Genomic DNA, 17,276 nt, shown 5'->3' with positions numbered 1-17,276 from the left:
CCCTTCTCCCTGAGGACTCAGGGCGGCTCACAACAATAAAAATTAAAAAACATAGAGTAAAAAATTTAAAAGAGAATTAAACAATAAATGCAAAATTACAAGACAATTTAACCCAGTAAAAAGCCTAATTAAAAATCATAGTCAGTCCAGGCCCGCTTGTTGGAACAACCACGTCTTCAGGTCACGGCAGAAGGACCGAAGGTCAGGGGCCATCCGCAGCTCTGGAGGCAACTCATTCCAGAGGGTCGGCGCACCCACAGAGAAGGCTCTCCCCCTGGGGGTCTCCAGCCGGCATTGCCTGGCCGACGAAACCCTGAGGAGGCTGACTCTGTGGGAGCGAACCGGGTGATGGGAGGTTGACAATGGCAGCAGGTGGTCTCGCAAGTACCCCGGGCCTAAGCCATGTAGGGCTTTAAAGGTTATTACCAGCACCTTGAATTGCACTTGGAGGGTAACCAGAAGCCAATGCAGCTAGTGCAGGAGTGGTGTAACATGGGAGTACCGAGATACACCCATAAGCACCCGTGTGGCTGCATTTTGCACCAGTTGAAGCCTCCGGGTGCTCTTCAAGGGCAGCCCCATGTAAAAAGCATTGCAGTAATCCAGGCGAGAAGTGACGAGGGCGTGGGTAACCGTGCATAGGGCATCTCGGTCCAAAATGGGGCGCAAGTGGCACACTAGGCGAACCTGTGCGAAGGCCCCACTGGTCACGGCCGTTAGATGATCTTCCAAATTAAGCCGTGAATCCAGGAGGACACCCAAGTTGCGAGACCTTTCTGAGGGAGGCAATACCTCCCCCCCTCAAAAGAGATGGAACTTGTTGGACAATACAAGATGCCAGTATCCACAGCCACTCGGTCTTGGAGGGGTTAAGCCTGAGCCTGTTCCTTCCCATCCAGACCCGCACCGCCTCCAGGCACCGGGACATCACGTCAAGGGCATCACTGGGTTGGCTCGGGGTGGAGATGAACAACTGGGTATCATCTGCATATTGGTGATACCTCACTCCAAAGCCATGGATGATCTCACCCAGTGGCTTCATAGAGATGTTAAACAGGAGGGGGGAGAGAACTGACCCCTGAGGCACCCCACAAGTGAGGGGCCTCGGGGTAGATCTCTGTCCCCCTGTCAATACAACCTGCGAGCTGCCCGAGAGGTAGGAGGAGAACCATCGTAAAACAGTGCCTCCCACTCCCAACCCCTCAAGCCGTCGCAGCAGGATACCATGGTCGATGGTATTAAAAGCCACTGAGAGGTCAAGTAGGACCAGGACAGAGGAACAGCCCCTGTCCCGGGCCTGCCAGAGATCATCCACCAGTGCGACCAATGCCATTTCCATGCTGTAGCCGGGTCTGAAACCAGACTGGTACAGGTCCAGATAGTCCGCTTCATCCAGGAATTGTGGGAGCTGACGCACCACAACACTCTCAACAACCTTCGCTACAAAGCGAAGGTTGGAGACAGGACAGTAGTTATTCAATGAGGCCGGGTCCAGAGCAGGCTTCTTGAGGAGGGGCCTCACCACCGCCTCTTTTAAGGCGGAGGGGAAGACATTTGCAACATACTGAGTTGGGAGACACTTCTAGTTGGTCTGACTGTTTGCCTTAGGCAGGATCTTAGACTGTCCCACTCCTTTTCTAAACAACCCACAAATCTCTATTGCAGATACCATTAAGCTGCTCTTGATCCTGTAGGCTTCAATTTGGATATCCCCCACAAATGTGGACTTTGTCCCAGAATTCTCAGCAATGGCCACACTGACTGGGGAATCGTAGGATTTGAAATCCACATCTCTGGAAAGTTCTCAGGATCTAGAATGGGAAGGTTGCTCTAAATCTAAAAATGTGCTAACAACTTTCACCAATGGAACTTTGTATGATACTAAAGTTGCCTTCCATAATTTTAATTTTATTTGAAAGATTTGTTTTGTTTTTGCTTTCTTCTTTTTTAATGATTGTATGAAATTGTATTTCATAGTCATCATATGCCAAAACTGAAAATGAGTGATTAGATCATATATGTTTCCCTGGCTGAACTCAGCAACACCCTGATCAAAATATGGCCAATAGAAATCATTTGAATCTCAATAGAGTTATTGTATTATTTGAATATGTTTTGATCTCAAATAAGCTCAGCAGGAACATAAAAATTGATGAGTTGGTCCTTTGCTGCTACTAAATAACCATAACCCTATACTCCACTTCTAAAATTACATTGTCCAAAAGTTTTGACAAACATTCAAAATATCAGTAGGCTGAATTAATGCCCCTTTCTGTGGGTCAGAAAAGGAGAAATAAAAATACCCATACATTTGCCTATTATAACTCATGGATTTGGTGTTCTTCCTCTTCTATGACATGGGATCATGTAGCAAAACTGAGACAAGCAACTTAGTCATCTAGTAAAAACTACTAATTGGAACATTTGTCTCTTTTATGGGAAATGAATCCTTGGCAAAAGAGAAAAGGAAGATACTGGAAGCTAAAGCCAAGATGCTGTATGGAAATTGGGAAGTGTAAGCAGCAATAGGCTGCTTACAGTCTTACTTCTGCTACATTTCTATAAAATGATGCAAACTTAACTTGAAGGTTTAGAGTAAAGCAGCAACATGCAACGTATATTTCTTGAGTAACAAAGCAAGGATTATAATCTAGAACAAGACCAGGGCTAGGATAACCAAAGGAGCAGTATCCTATTAAAACTACATTTTATTTACATTATCATTAACTTAAAAGTAATGAATTCTAGGTTAATTCAGTTAATATGATTTACTCCTCATATTTAATATCAATTACATTTTTTAAAAACCAGTTTAACAACAAATTTTAGTGGACTGTGATCCAAAATTTAAGGTGGGAGTGCCATTTGACTTAGCAGTTTCAATACTGGCATATAGCAGTTGCATCACTGGCATATAGCACAAATGGAGAACCAGATACCCTTTAGATCTGTTGAACAATTTTTGAGAAACCCCAGCAAGCACAAGTAGCAATGAGGAATTTTGGGAGATACAGGTAGTTCTCGAGGTACAACAGTTCATTTAATGACCATTCAAATTTACAATGTCACTGAAAAATGTGACTTATGATCATTTTTCACAGTTATGACCTTTGCAGCATCCCTATGATCACGTAATCAACTTTCAGATGTTTGGCAATTGAATCATGTTTATGACTGTTGCTATGTCCCAAAGTCATGTCATCACCTTTTCAAGCCTTCTGACAAGCAAAATCAATGGGGAAGCCAGATTCACTTAACGATCAGGATACTAATTTATCAACTGCAGTGATTCACTTAACAACTGTGACAAGAAAGGTTGTAAAATGGGGCAAAACCCACTTAACAAATGTCTCACTTAACAACAGAAATTTTGGGCTCAAGTGTGGTTGTAAGTCAAGGACAACCTGTATAGCTGACTCTGTGAAAACTTTAGAGAAAACTTCTTACAGTAAGACAATTTTGACATTAGAACCAATTACTCATAGAAATATCGGACTTTTCACTGGATATCTGTTAAGAGATATTTTAATGTGATTCCAGCATTTAGCTTAGGTTGAAGTTTGTATCAAGTATGAAGTTCAACCCCCAGCTATACGGCTCCTTCCAGTCCTGTGATTCTCTCTTTGGTAGTTCTACCTAGAAGAGAGGAACTGCAAAAAACTAATCATTGGTTGCTCTGAAAATGTACAGCAGTGTAATACAATTCAACACACAGTGTACATTATTGTAAAAAGTGTGTTGTAAAAAGTGAAGTTCCTTCAAATTCAGTTCAACTCCTGGTGACAGTCTGAACACATTCAGGCAACAGTATAGAAACTGTTTGTTATGTCCTCTTCCAGGATGCATTTACCTGCCCAATCTGGCCTACAGCCCAGGATTCCTTGGAACTCTCCTATTTAAGTTCCAAGCAAAGGAATCGTCCTTAATCTCTGAGTCCAGGCAAAATTAGCTGGTGCTGCTACCTACAGTTTATCTATAAGATAAGCAATAAAGATGACTAATATTGGATGTGTATAAGCAGTGTATCCAATAAAACAAAACAAAATTCAGGATTGCTCCTGCCAAACCTCTTAGAGCTCAGCAAAGGAAGTAGGGCACCTGAGAGAACAGTTGAAGGCATTTTATTCCCCCCCCCCAGGCTCTACTCTTCGTGACTGCCTCATGGAAAGCAGCTGAACTTCCCATTATCCTGGCAGAAGACTGTGCCCCACTGTGACTTGTATCATAGGCCAGATGGACTGGATTTCTGTGGGGAGTTCTGTGTGTGCTTCTGTTGAACTTGAAGTGGCCAACCTATTTTCCTTTGAAGAGAAAGTGACATTAAACCCCTCCTTCTTTAATTCTACTTCCTCACAGAAGTAAATTGGTAGCCTGACAAAAGTAATAAAGGGGATTTTGGTGGGAAGGATTGAAATTTATGTTGCTGGTTTTATTCTTGGTTTGTCAACCTGGAACTTATACATGCAAAACATAGATTGAGGAGGCCAGAAATATGCCAGAAATTGCAGTTAGGGTTCTGGTGTTAGAGACATCCTGTGATTATTGTATTTAAGGATGGCTTTATCCATTGGTGCTGCCATTAGAAACCAGTTGGCCAGCATGGTGGAAGGCAATGGCCAGTATGAGGAGCAGTGGAAATAGAAAGACTATTGCAAAAGTCACAGGCAGAAGACAAAAATGAAGGGATGTATAAAGAGTTGCAGTTGCATGAAGGATAAAGCAGGTTGAAACAAAGAGAGAGAGAAGACTAGCCAGAAATATGCAAACTTAACTAGACAAGGAAGAGAGCAAATGAGTCAACTGTGGACTGGTTTGTTCAAGGTGTAGTATACTGAATTATTGGAAAGTGGGAAAAGCATGGAGGTGATTATTTTGTTCCTTGGACAGAGATAGGCAATAGTCATCTGGAGTGAAAAAAGAGGGATTGCTACAAAATGACTCAGGGATCTCATCTTCGGGCATATATTGGCATCTCCCTGGGAGACTTCAATTTCCGGACTTTGGGTGAGGTTCAGGTGTAGTTCAGGATTCATAGCGACCATGACAGATCATTTCCGTGGGTATGGAAAGAAAATCTTGTGTGAAATGCAGAAGGAATAACAACTGGCTATGATGGAAAAGAAGTCTGTGTTAGTCACATAGAGGCTTTTGTTTATTGAAACAAAACCCTTTTGAAAAACCCTAATAAACCCAATAAACAACAACAACAACCCTAATAGCAAATCTGAAGACATGAGTTAATTTTTCCCAGATCTTTCCAAAGAACAGAAAAGGAAGATTGGGTATTTGTAACGTAGTGTTGAATATATTTGTATTGTCTTGTTAATTGATTTACTTTTTTGATGAAGTGTCATAAATAGTAGTGCCTTTCTACATATTGAAATTGCACAGAAAAGAGAGATGAAAGGGTTAAAAATGAAGAGGTTGGTCTGAAGTCTGTGCATTGCTCTATGGCCAGCTCATATTAAACATTCATATTTTCCATAGTTTAAAAAACATTTTTAAAACTATTGTTCAAAATCCACAATAACTTACTTTCATTTAGAGTAATTAGCTGTCTAGTGCTATCAAACTGGATAGTTTACTATACATTTTGATCTTCCTACTATCCAAATTTCCAAATAATTTTAACTATGTTTATATTGCTTGTCTCCTTTACAGCTATCCATCTGAGCCCATACTTTTTTTAAATAAAATATTCGAATCAGAGATTCCACTGTTTCAACCTGCCGATAAAATACTGATCAATTTGGGACAGTCGGTATATCTGTATTCTGATGAAATCTGGTCTGCCACCCCTGTATATGCTTTACCTACGCTATCTAAGATTCTGCTGCCATGGGATTATATTTTAACACCCACCCCCCAATTTTTATCTTTATTCTTATAATAAAAGCCTCTTGCCTACATGGGGCATTGACTTGTGGACACTGAGTGCCACCTAGTGCTATCTAAGAAGCAGCAGTCTGAGACACTGGCCCAATCCTGATGATAGGATATAGTCTAGATCAGGGGTAGGCAACCTCGGCTCTTTTATGACTCAGCTGACTCAGGCATTCTGGGAGTTGAAGTCCATGAGTCATAAAAGAGCCAAGGTTGCCTACCCCTGGTCTAGATAGATGCATCATCCCAGATTCCTCAAGAACATCAATCTTTCCCAATCCTATACCTTCCAGATGTGTTGACAATTTATTATCTGTAGCTAATATAGTTAGTCATTCTGACTATAGCTGTTGGAAGGTGTAATCCAATACATCTGGAGGGCAAAACCATTTCCAGAGTTAACCGAGTGGCATGGGCTAAAATAGACTTTAGAATATATAATAATTCACTTAACAATTACTTAATAATGAGTGTCAGAGGTATTGGCCCCAGGACATTATTGAACACATGTGGCTTCCTCAAACATCCCATTTATAATTAGAAACAACATCCACATTACAGGACTTCTTGGAGGAAACATCACTTATCATTCTGATCCTCTGATTTAGAATAGTCCAAAGTTTTCAACCCTGTGACTTCCAGATGTGTAGAACTATAATTTCCAGAATTCCTGGGTTAAAGGAGAGCTGTGATCTCTTGAGAAACTTATTTCAGAGGTAGTTATGTTACTTCAAGTAGCCTGATAATGTGATTAGAGAGCAGGGACATGCTAACTAGCTTTGCCTGCTGACTTTTATCCCAGTTTCTATGCTCATTACTCTCCCGTTGCAGAAATAATGTCTATAGATGGTTGCAGTGCTGGTACAGGAATGTTACATGGGAGGGAAGGTTAGCCAGCATATTCCTTGTCATCACCTCATTGCATACATTGCTTTAAATTTTAACTGGGTAAAACTTGAAGCACTTCAAGACAACTGCCAAACTTGTGATCTCTGGATGTGTTTGTAATGCAGCTGCCAGAATTCCTAGCCAGCATACATATGCATGTTTCTGTGTTTTGTTACTCAGAATAAACAAGGGAAATGTGTTGTTGTTGTTGTATTAGTTGCACAGTCATTTCTATTCATCTAGGGAGTCTTTTCTAGGGACCTAGGATGATGATGATTTATATTATTATTAACCAAAGAGTTGGATTCTCTTTGAATAAATCATACAGACCAGTCTTTTCAGTGACAGGAAAGCAGTAGAAAAGGTAGAAGTAAGACCCTAGAATCCCTCCATGCCTCTGTGTGTAGTAGGGGAGGGGGCAGGAAACCCCTGGCAGGCACTGCAGTTCCCAGAGCAGAGAAGGATGATTGTTGTGTTTGGGAAGCTGTGTTTTGCCATCTAGGCTGAAGGGAGCTCCTCTGGGGATTCAGAGAGGGGGAGCTCCAGGAAATGAGATGCTCTTGGGCAAGATCTTTTCTTCTGGAGCCAAGAACTCGCTCACTGCTTTGCAAGCCACTCATAAGCATCTCCAAGAGGACGGAGTTTGGACCATGCATGCAACACAGCCATGCGGCTTCCAGCTATGAATTGCAACATCCTTGCCCTGGGGAGGAGCATCTGGCTTGCATTTGTTACCTCGCCCTTCTCTGTTCCAGCCTCTGTTCCTACGCTCTTTCTGCATGTTGTACCTTGCAGAATATAGTTCACTGAATCCGGTCCAATCTCTCTCTGTCTCAGAAGGATCACAGTCATCAGTGAGCACAAAGTTGTTTCATAAATCAAGAAGCTGAGGGGCGGAAATAAGATTTTTAGAAAATCACAGCAAGGGCCCATTTCTGTCATTCTGCGCTGCTCAAAGCAATTGGGGTGGAGTTACTGTTTACAGTCCTTCAGGGAATGTATTTGTTTTAAAGCTGGCTTTCTTCTGGTTCTCAGTCAATCTTTCCAGCTGAAATGCTTTTCAGATTTGTTCTGGTGGGGTTTCTCACCCTTGTTGTGCTGTTTGTTTGCTTTGTCTTAAGAGGCTGTGCTTCGCAAGCTTGTGAATAGATTTCTCTGGAGATACAAGAGGGCTCTGGCTGATATTGCCAATGTGTTTTTATTTAAAAGCAAATCCCACAAAGGCTATTGAAAAAAGGAAAAATCCAGAGATGCATTATGAGAAACAAAATGTGGAGCTTAATCAAAGAATGTTTGTGTCAGCACAGCATCCCTGTGTTAGATGTCCTCATCACATCACCAGTATCTACTTATCTCTTTCCATGCTTCTCTATATATTTACAAAAAAACCAAGGTTTTTCTGCACTAGTTCTTTCCTTCTGAAAACTTCCTAGAACTGCTAGTATTTCATCCTTGGTGCTATGCCACATTAATTTTAAGTGATTGGAATTTCAATTAGTTACATTCCAATGCTTTCTAAGTACAGATTTCCTTTTAAAAAACAACCTTGAAGACATCAGAACCACAAAATCCATTGATCAATTTTCTTGCGTTAAAAAAAGAAAACATTAAAAGCAACCATAAGAACTCTGATTCAAATTAAGGCTACAGCAGTTCAGGAAAGATGTTAAAAATGATTTGTCCATGCTGTTTAATTGCCATTGGTCAGCTTGAGAATCCAGTTCCCTTTCATACTGCAGCACTTTTTTTCCATCATTCGTACACCTGGTTAGATTTTTCCCTTGCACACTTCAGCCTTGTAACTTTGGTTGTTCATGTACTGCCCTGAGAAACTGGTTCTCAATATCAACCCCACATATCTATACCTCATCTATCAAGCAAAAGTGGGTTGTCCTTTCTCCATAATAGCTGTTTTCTCTCCGAGAAGCTCTTAATACTTTATGACAATGGGCAGAGATATAGTTCTCCCACATTTTCTTTCTCCCAAGGAGTGGTGAGATGTTGCATTGGGATTAGGGAACTGACCTCCTTGACCATAGAGCTGTAAACTAGTCACTCTTTCTCAACCCCATTTCCACAAAGTATTGTTTTTGTGCAACTAAATTTCTCATGCTCACTGTTTTCATTTTCCAAAGAAAAGGGGGATGATAAATATAGAATACTAAAATGCACTTGAATATTTAACATTGTTAAAATATCTATTCTATTTGTATAATACTAAATGTATTCAATATTTCTCATAGCTGCTGTGTATATACACAGATGGCTTACAAACATCTTTTCTTTTTGTTGTTACCCTCATTTATATCAAGGCCACGAGAAGGAGCTCTGAATAAGCTGCCATTTTCAGTCCATCTGGCTGGACAGAAGAGGGGGGGGGAAGAGCTGACTATTTTCTGCAAGAACACTGCCCCCTTATGGCACTATAGATTTTCTAGAAACTGTTGGGATATGAATGCTGGGAAACGTAATCCGTAGTCATTTTCTTAATCTCAGTTTGGATGTACCTGGAAATAAACCTTTTATCACAGATGTCAACAAAACAGAGCACTAAATAAGTGCTGGCATCTGTACGATTTTCATGACTGAGAACTGGAGGCAGATCCAGGACAGTATTAATCTGTACTTGAAATCTTCAGCTGATTCTCTCCCTCCACTGCTAATTTGCATTTTTATATTTTCTGTGTTTTAATTTTCTTTATATGCTTTATTTTTAATTGCATGAAATGTATGCTAATATCCTATACTGCCTAGGGATCCACTGCATGTCAATATTATACAGTAAAATGCTAAATAATTGTGGATGAAAACAAAACTTCACAGCAATCTGTCTCAATTTAACGCTTTTCTGAAATTTACATTCTTCCACCAAAGCAAAAGAAAACAAAACCCTCAGATCCTGTCCTTTTCTGTGGTGCTTGCTGAGATGAATATACAGTACTGTAAATCCAATAATTTCACAAAATAGATTTCAAAACTTTAGGTTTTAAACCTCTATTGTTTTGTTATTTCCATTAATCTTGTTACCAATAACAGTATTCCAATAACAATACTGAAAAATACTTAAGCTGCTCTACTCAGCTTTTAAAAAATGCTTAAGGAACCAACAACATTTTAAATGTACATTCTTTCTACTTATAAAAGAACTCAAGAAGCATTATCATTAGAATTCTACGCAAAAGTAACAAAGTCATCAAGGTCAACAGAATAAGCCTAACAACACAGCAGTAAGAATGAAAATCCACTTCTTCCATATAGCTGGCAGAACATTTTCATCTTTTTTTTCTGAATGTCCCTTAAGGACCAAAGCAGGCTGGCTTTATTGTGGGAGAGTTCCATAAAAGTTGACATAGATATGGAAAGTCACAAGCAAATCCTTCTGCCCACTAGACACGAAAGGATAAGAAGTTATCTTCTGATCTGTGTGGTCCTAGGCATTCTTTGGGATGAAAGAGCTGCAAGGAATAAAAGTCTGCCCTTATGTCACAGGAAAAGGTTCATACTCACCTTATCCTGCTCTTGTCGCTTCAGAGCATCAAGTTTCACCTGTTCAATCTCAGACCTGGCATAATTCAGCTCTCGTTGTAACTCGCTGAGCTTTTCACCAAGGAGATTCTTTTCAGCTTCTTTCTGAGAGACTGCCTAAAGATGATGAGAACAAACACCCTCATCACCTTTATCAACCTTACACTGTCCTGTATATATTTTATAACTTTTATTTATTAACAATATTGACATTATTAACATATTTAAAATAGTATTTGATCTCAGAAATCTAGCAAGATCTGACCAGTTTAGGATTTAGATGGAAAAACATCAAGAAATATCAGAACTATGGGCTAGATTGGGATAGTGTAAAACATCATAGAAAGTGGACATGGGAAAGCCCTTTTGTGCTGTTGCCAAGATCATTACAGGGATGTGTCTATGGATTTATCAGGACAGCACACTTTTTCAAGGATACCCTAAAGCAAAATTCTCTAGGATGTTTGTCAGGAGAAACAAAATCACATTTGATGGATGGGCAGGAAACATGACTATTTTGTTTACTTTTTCCTCTATAGAAGTCCATAGCCTGTCACGCCTGCAATTCTTTTTGATATCTTTTTCTGTTTACGTCAATTGCCTTTCTCTGTTGCACCCAACAACGGCTGCTAGCAATTTTCAATGTACACTTAACTCAAGCCATTGCAATACATATTTTGTTTGATTTGGGCTAAGATGTTACGGTGATTTGTAACTATGATTTATGGAGTAGCTCTTTATTTGTTCAATAAAGTGTAACTAAAATAAAACACTAATTGGATTGTATTATGTATCCAGTTACAGTACCAAACTGCAAGAGAGATATGGCATAGAAAGTCAGCCAGCTGCAATAACTCTATGGGTCAGGGGTAATTCCATGGAATGGCACTGGGACTGTCTGCTTTCCATTTTACATGAATGATACTGTCTAGTAAAATAAATAAATATTATATTCCCGTTAAAATAAGGTTTGTAGCAAATGATATTAAAATACCTCAGGGATACTGAAAACTATTAGATATTAAGAATGCCTGGATCAATCTCTTTCCAGTCTATTTCAGTTTCTTTTATGCTTACACATCAACAAGTTCTAACTCTCTTCTATTTCAATCTGCATATTTTTTAAAAAGTATGAAAATTAGCATTTTAACACACTTTTCCATGATATATGGATATTTATTATGTAAAGGTAAAGGTTCCCCCACACATACGTGCTAGTCGTTTCCGACTCTAGGGGCCGGTGCTCATCTCCGTTTCAAAGCCGAAGAGCCAGCGCTTGTCCGAGGATGTCTCCGTGGTCATGTGACCGGCATGACTAGACGCTAAAGGCGCACGGAACTCTGTTACCTTCCCACCATAGTGGTTCCTATTCTTCTACTTGCATTTTTACGTGCTTTCGAACTGCTAGGTTGGCAGAAGCTGGGATGAGTAACAGGCGCTCACTCTGTTACGCGGCACTCGGGATTCGACCCGCCAAACTGCGGACCTTCTGATCGACAAGCTCAGCGTCCTAACCCACTGAGCCACCACGTCCTTTATTTATTATGTACTTAATGCTAAAATAAGAATGTTTCTTCTTTTAAAAAAATCTATGAAAAAAGAAAGAATAAACATATCCCAATGTCCTTATTAATCCGGAAAAAGTGAATGAGGTTTGTTTCCTTAAAAATATGAACCTGAACAAATTCTCAAGTTTTCAATTTCAGATAATAGAACCAGATGCAACTCTATTTCTTCCAAAAAATATTTTGGTGAAAATATCCTTCTTTTCCCTTCTGAATATTACCCAGTATGGAGAATTTTGACAGTCCGTGTTCACTGAGCTCTGAGTAAATCCCTGTATGTAATGTCCTCAATAGATAATATTGCAGGAGAGATGGGGAAGAAAATTTCCTTCTGTCTTGTATAACCTTTGAACTATTTCCTCTCACCTTTTGTTTTTCATTTTCTAGCATAAGGAGGCTTTCATCCCTGCGCTGCTGCAAAGTGAGGATTTCCTCCATGAGCTCCCTCTTCTCAGCTTCATAATTAGACACCAGTTCTTCCTTCTCTTGCTGAAGACAGCTCACACTTTCATCTTTTTCCTCCATCAGGGATAGACGCAGGATCTCCTGGTATTGGCAGTGTATTGTACAGTATTTATCAACTAAAATATTACTGAATATGAGCTCAATACGATTAAAAGCCTGTCTCCTGGGACTTTTTGGAAATTTTGATCTCAGAGATTCTCAGTCATCCATTATCTTCATAGACATTTAAGCTATGCACTTTGGGTTGATCTCAGAGAGTTTCAGAGTACACAGAAAATAAACTTTTAATAAAGGCACCCCAAAGAAGTTTTTTTTTTCATAAGGCAACCGGACTTGAAGACGTTTTGCTTCAGCCAGAAATTTTACTGAATTCATCCTGATCTGCTGTTTAGTTCTATGGGAAATGTTACTCAAATGGGTTGATCTGAAAATTGGTGGCTTAGTTCTTGATCAGTTTTGAGATGAGGAGGCATAAAGCTAGGTATGGAAGCAGTTTACTTCCAAAAAGCCTCCTAGTCTTATTAGCAGTCTTATATTTGCATTTTTATTTGAACATTGTGCAGCTGGATTTTGCACATATTAGTCCATTTCACAAGATATCAAGGATGGGAATTAAAGACTTCCTTAATGTCTTCTACTTCCACACCAGTCATATTTTTGAAATTAAAGCACAAATATTTGCATTGATGAAATTTGTTATTTTGCAATCTCATGGTATTTGCAAATGGAGTACTGGACCATGGATATGCTTGGAAATGATTTTGAATTGTGGATGATGATATTATTGGTGAAGTTACTTAGTTGGATAATGAAATCTCTACAAGCAAACAACCAAATTCAGAGAACACCAAGACTTCACAGTTTAACCGTGAGCTACATATATTCACTTCTATTCAAATTCTGAATTATAATATGCAATTTATAAAGAATTATTGTTCATGAATGTATTAATATAGGTTTCTGTTACACTTTTCTTTCCGTGGATCTTCTGTATGGGTCCTTGTATTTTATCATCTTAATAACTTTATAGTACAGGTTAAAATAAGTTGACTTACAGCTAATAACCTGAGCTCAGTCACTGAACTTCATAGCTAGAGCGAAAATATACCTATTTTAAGATCAAACTTTTGCATAATACAATCTATTCTAGTTCTGTATTTTTAGTAAGGTATAGTTACTTCCTCTATTTATTTTTAAAAAATTAAAGAATCTTGAGTGTGCCAGGGCATCTAGTGTATTTTCTGGTTTCTGGGATACTGGCAACAATATGTTGGCTTGCAACATAATCTCTAGATTGGAGATCCTAGTTTGCATAGAATAGTACAAGCATAACCTGTATAAAACTGAGCTTTAGTTGCACCTGTGGCATAATGGCCAAAATGTTCCCAAACTGGCATTGTATCCTTACCATAATTGGGAATGCTGCATGTTATATAGGAGAACTAAATTGTTAACCTACAGTAGTCTACTCTTTTTAAAAATATTATTAAAAAGCATTTCATTAAAAGTCTTGAACATAAGAGAATATATATTGAACTTCATGCTAGTCTATGTTTAGCTGCAACAATCTTATGGTTTATTAAGCAAATTTATATGTTCTTCAATCTGTCATTCCAAAAACCAGGAACTGAAGATCTATAATCTAACCTTCATTAGAAAAATGAATCTGCCAGTCAAACTTGTTAATTATGGTATCTCTTTACTATCCTTAATTTCTTAAGAATTTTGAACCTTTTATGTTTAGAATTATAAGGCTGGGGGGAGGGAAGGTCAACTTGAAATGTATCCCATCTCACAGCCATCCTTCTCAAAGACACATGACTGATATATAAATGCAGTTATATAATTTTCTCCAAGATACTTAAGATAAATATATTAGGAACTATTAAATAATGACAGTAGAATAGACAAAGAGAATTTATCATATTTATCAAGCTCTTTGATTCTATTTTGTCCATTTAATGGAAATCTTAAGTTGTTTATGTTAACTCTATGGCAAAGTTTTACAGTAGATACTACTCTCTCTCAGAAAGTTTGAGATGCTCCGTATCCTCATAATAAATATCTATTAATCCTAGCAAGGAGAATGATCTCATAGCAGGTATACATGTAAACCTAACTGGAAAAAAAATCATAATTCTTTTATTATTTAAATTATAGTAATGAGGCAAATGTATTCTTATAAATCCAACGATTGCTCTTGTAGTGCCTTAAACAATATTTTAACGGATTCTGATGAAATAAAGTGTGGTTGATTAAAGTTCCTGTAATTATAAATCTGTTAATTTTTGCCACATGTTGGTTTGTTGCTTTTACCCCCAAAACAAACACAGCTATCAACTATGGAGCCTGATATGATGTATAAGAATTGATTTTAGTTTGGGGAGGCAGGGGCTATTTGATACCAATCACTATAAATTGCTCTAGGGCTGTTGATTTCTTGAACCTGCATAACTGACCTTCTCTTTTCTAAGAGTCCCAAGGTCCTCTTCAAAAGCTTGCTTTTGATGTTTCATAGACAACTGACACTCTTCTTCTGTTTGAGTCAACTGGTGCTTCAACATCTCTATCTCTTTTCTCAGGGTACTCTCCTGAAGCTCAAGTTCTTGCCGAACCTTTCCTAATTCCACTGTGAAAGAAAGCAAATTCTATTTAGAAGAGATTCTTAGATATTCTCCAATACACACAATGTTGAAAAAGATTTCAATCATACCAGGTGTCACCATTGTCTTTTAGTTCACTGATACTATTCCTCCAAAAGATAATAATCCCATCCTCTAATTAATCTTTATTTATACTATTTTTAAACATTGTTTGCTCTGATATGTTTTGTGGTATCTGCTTTTGAATTTGGTTGTAGCCACTGCTAACCACCTTGCTAAAACTGCCAGAAAGTCAGAATAAAATAAAGAAAACTACAAATCAGGTCAGTTTTTCTAGATCAGGCCAATGGTCCATTCAATTCAGTATTATGTGTCATAGAGTGGGCTATCAAATGCATTCAAGGGCCTCAGAAATCTGCATATAAGACTCATAGCCATTGGGGACTTCCGGTGGCGACGCGACGCCGAAGACAGCCGTTTTCGGGCTGCCCGCTCCGCAGCTATGTTTTTCCATAGTAAACAGCGCCGATCAGCTGTTTAGATGGATTTGAAGCCCCCTCCTCGGGAGAAGAGGATGGGGTGAGGCCCCAGGTAGGGGTTGAGCTCTCCGGGGCCGCCTGAGCTGAGAGTTTGGGTGGCTGAAGGATGAGCCCCCCCGAAGCCTGGGTTGCTCCGAGCTGCGCAGCACCCCTGCTCCGGGATTTTTGGAGCAGAGCCAGGCGTTAGCAACCACCCCTGCCAAAAGGAAATACTTTTGATTATCAAGATGCAGGCAGAGCGGTACAGGAGGTCAAGGTGATGTGGACTCTTATCTTTACTCTCTAGCTCAATGGATTTTATAGCTTTAAAGTGAAAGTGCGCAATAAGTGAAAGTGGGGGAAGATGGCGGCTAAAACTTCTAAAGCTCTTCGGAATGCGGGGTCTTCCCTGGTGCAACAGACCTCATTGCAAGCTTTGCTTCCTCCTGCACCTCCTCCGGCATTGACGCTTAAGGATTTACAAGATGCTCTTGGAAAGCATTCACAATTGATGTCTGACATGATGGATGAAAAGTTGAAAAAGCTGGAGGAGAAAATGGAGGAGAAATTGGAGAAATTGGAGAAGAAGATGGAAGAGAAGTTTAGAGCAATGAGGGTGGACATGTTGTCTATGATTGAATCCGTAGCTGAATGTGTGCAACAGCTGGATGTAAAAGTGGAGGATCTCAGTCAAAAGAACTCTATATTAGAAGCAAAGGTATTAGAAAATGAAAATATAAGGGATAAAATGGACGGAGAATTGAGCCTTGTTCAGTATCATCAGATGCAGTATGCTATTAGAATCAGGGGTTTAAAGGAGAATGGTAAAGAAGATTTAAAGCAGCTGATTTCTGAGGCTCTGGAAGGGGTACTGGGCCAGCCAGCATCTGAAATTGAGGGAAATATGGACAAAATTTTTCGTGTAAATTCATGGATTGCAAGACAGAGGAAGTTACCCAGAGATGTGGTGGTCTATTTTACAAAGAGAGTAATTAGAGATGAAGTCATTCAAGCTGCTTATGATACTAAATTGGTAGTGGCTGAGCAAGAAGTCTTGGTTTTAAAAGACATTCCTCCAAAGATCCTAAGGAGAAGGAAAGATTTTGCATTTCTAGTACAGGAACTTAAGAAATGTGATATTAAGTTTAGATGGGAGATTCCAGTTGGACTGGTGGTGACGCACGAAGGTAAAAGACATCGTCTGGTTACTGTGGCTCAGGCACGTGATTTTTATAGCAATGTGTTAAAAGCAACCCCCCTATCATTTTTGGAAGCTGTAAAGGGATACGGCGAGGGAAAGCTTCAAGATGTTGCAGATAGACAGACAGAGGACAATGGTGTTGGAGGGGATCAAGTTACAGTCTCATCGGTTGTTGCAGGAGGCCAGAAGATGACGCGTGCCGCCCTAAGAAGAGCGAGACGAAAGCAAGAGCAAGACCAGCAGAAAGTTATGGAATCTCCAAAGTGTACTTACAGTGAAGCTGTGGGAGGGGCGTGGTCTAAAGAAGTTTTGGGGGTCATGACAGACGTGCTCCAAAAGTTTTGGAGCGTTAAGATTGGTGATTAAATTTTTAAATTAGAATGTCAATGGATTAAATTTATCATAGAGGAGAAAGAAAGTTTTTTTAATATTTAACACAATTTAAGATTGATGTTATTTGTTTGCTAGAAAAGTATATTAGGATTATGGACTAAAAGTATGTGTTGAACACTGCGAGACATTTGGCGTGATACATGCAAGAACTATTTTTGATCATAGTTTAGTTTGGTTGGAGATTATTAAGGTTAACAGAGATAGGCGCTTTTGGCACGTAACTGAGAATTTGTTT

At 39.3% G+C, this 17,276-nt stretch overlaps 1 protein-coding gene across 1 annotated transcript in view; it reads right to left on the bottom strand.

Moving 5' to 3' along the window:
• Positions 1-17,276, bottom strand: part of CROCC2 (ciliary rootlet coiled-coil, rootletin family member 2) — a gene marked incomplete at its 5' end in the record, with an annotated part of 114,775 nt that overhangs the window by 40,622 nt on the left and 56,877 nt on the right. Inside the window, 3 exons of the mRNA XM_083363605.1 lie at positions 10,279-10,413; positions 12,228-12,407; positions 14,786-14,955. Of these exons, the coding sequence (XP_083219731.1) occupies positions 10,279-10,413; positions 12,228-12,407; positions 14,786-14,955 (485 nt within the window). The remainder of the gene's footprint in view (positions 1-10,278; positions 10,414-12,227; positions 12,408-14,785; positions 14,956-17,276) is intronic.

The sequence above is a fragment of the Vipera ursinii genome (assembly GCF_947247035.1).
Source record: "Vipera ursinii genome assembly, chromosome: 5".
In the NCBI taxonomy this organism is placed as follows: Eukaryota; Metazoa; Chordata; class Lepidosauria; order Squamata; family Viperidae; genus Vipera; species Vipera ursinii.
The sequence above is the reverse complement of the archived record's forward strand: the minus strand, read 5'-3'. Positions and strand labels throughout refer to the sequence as shown.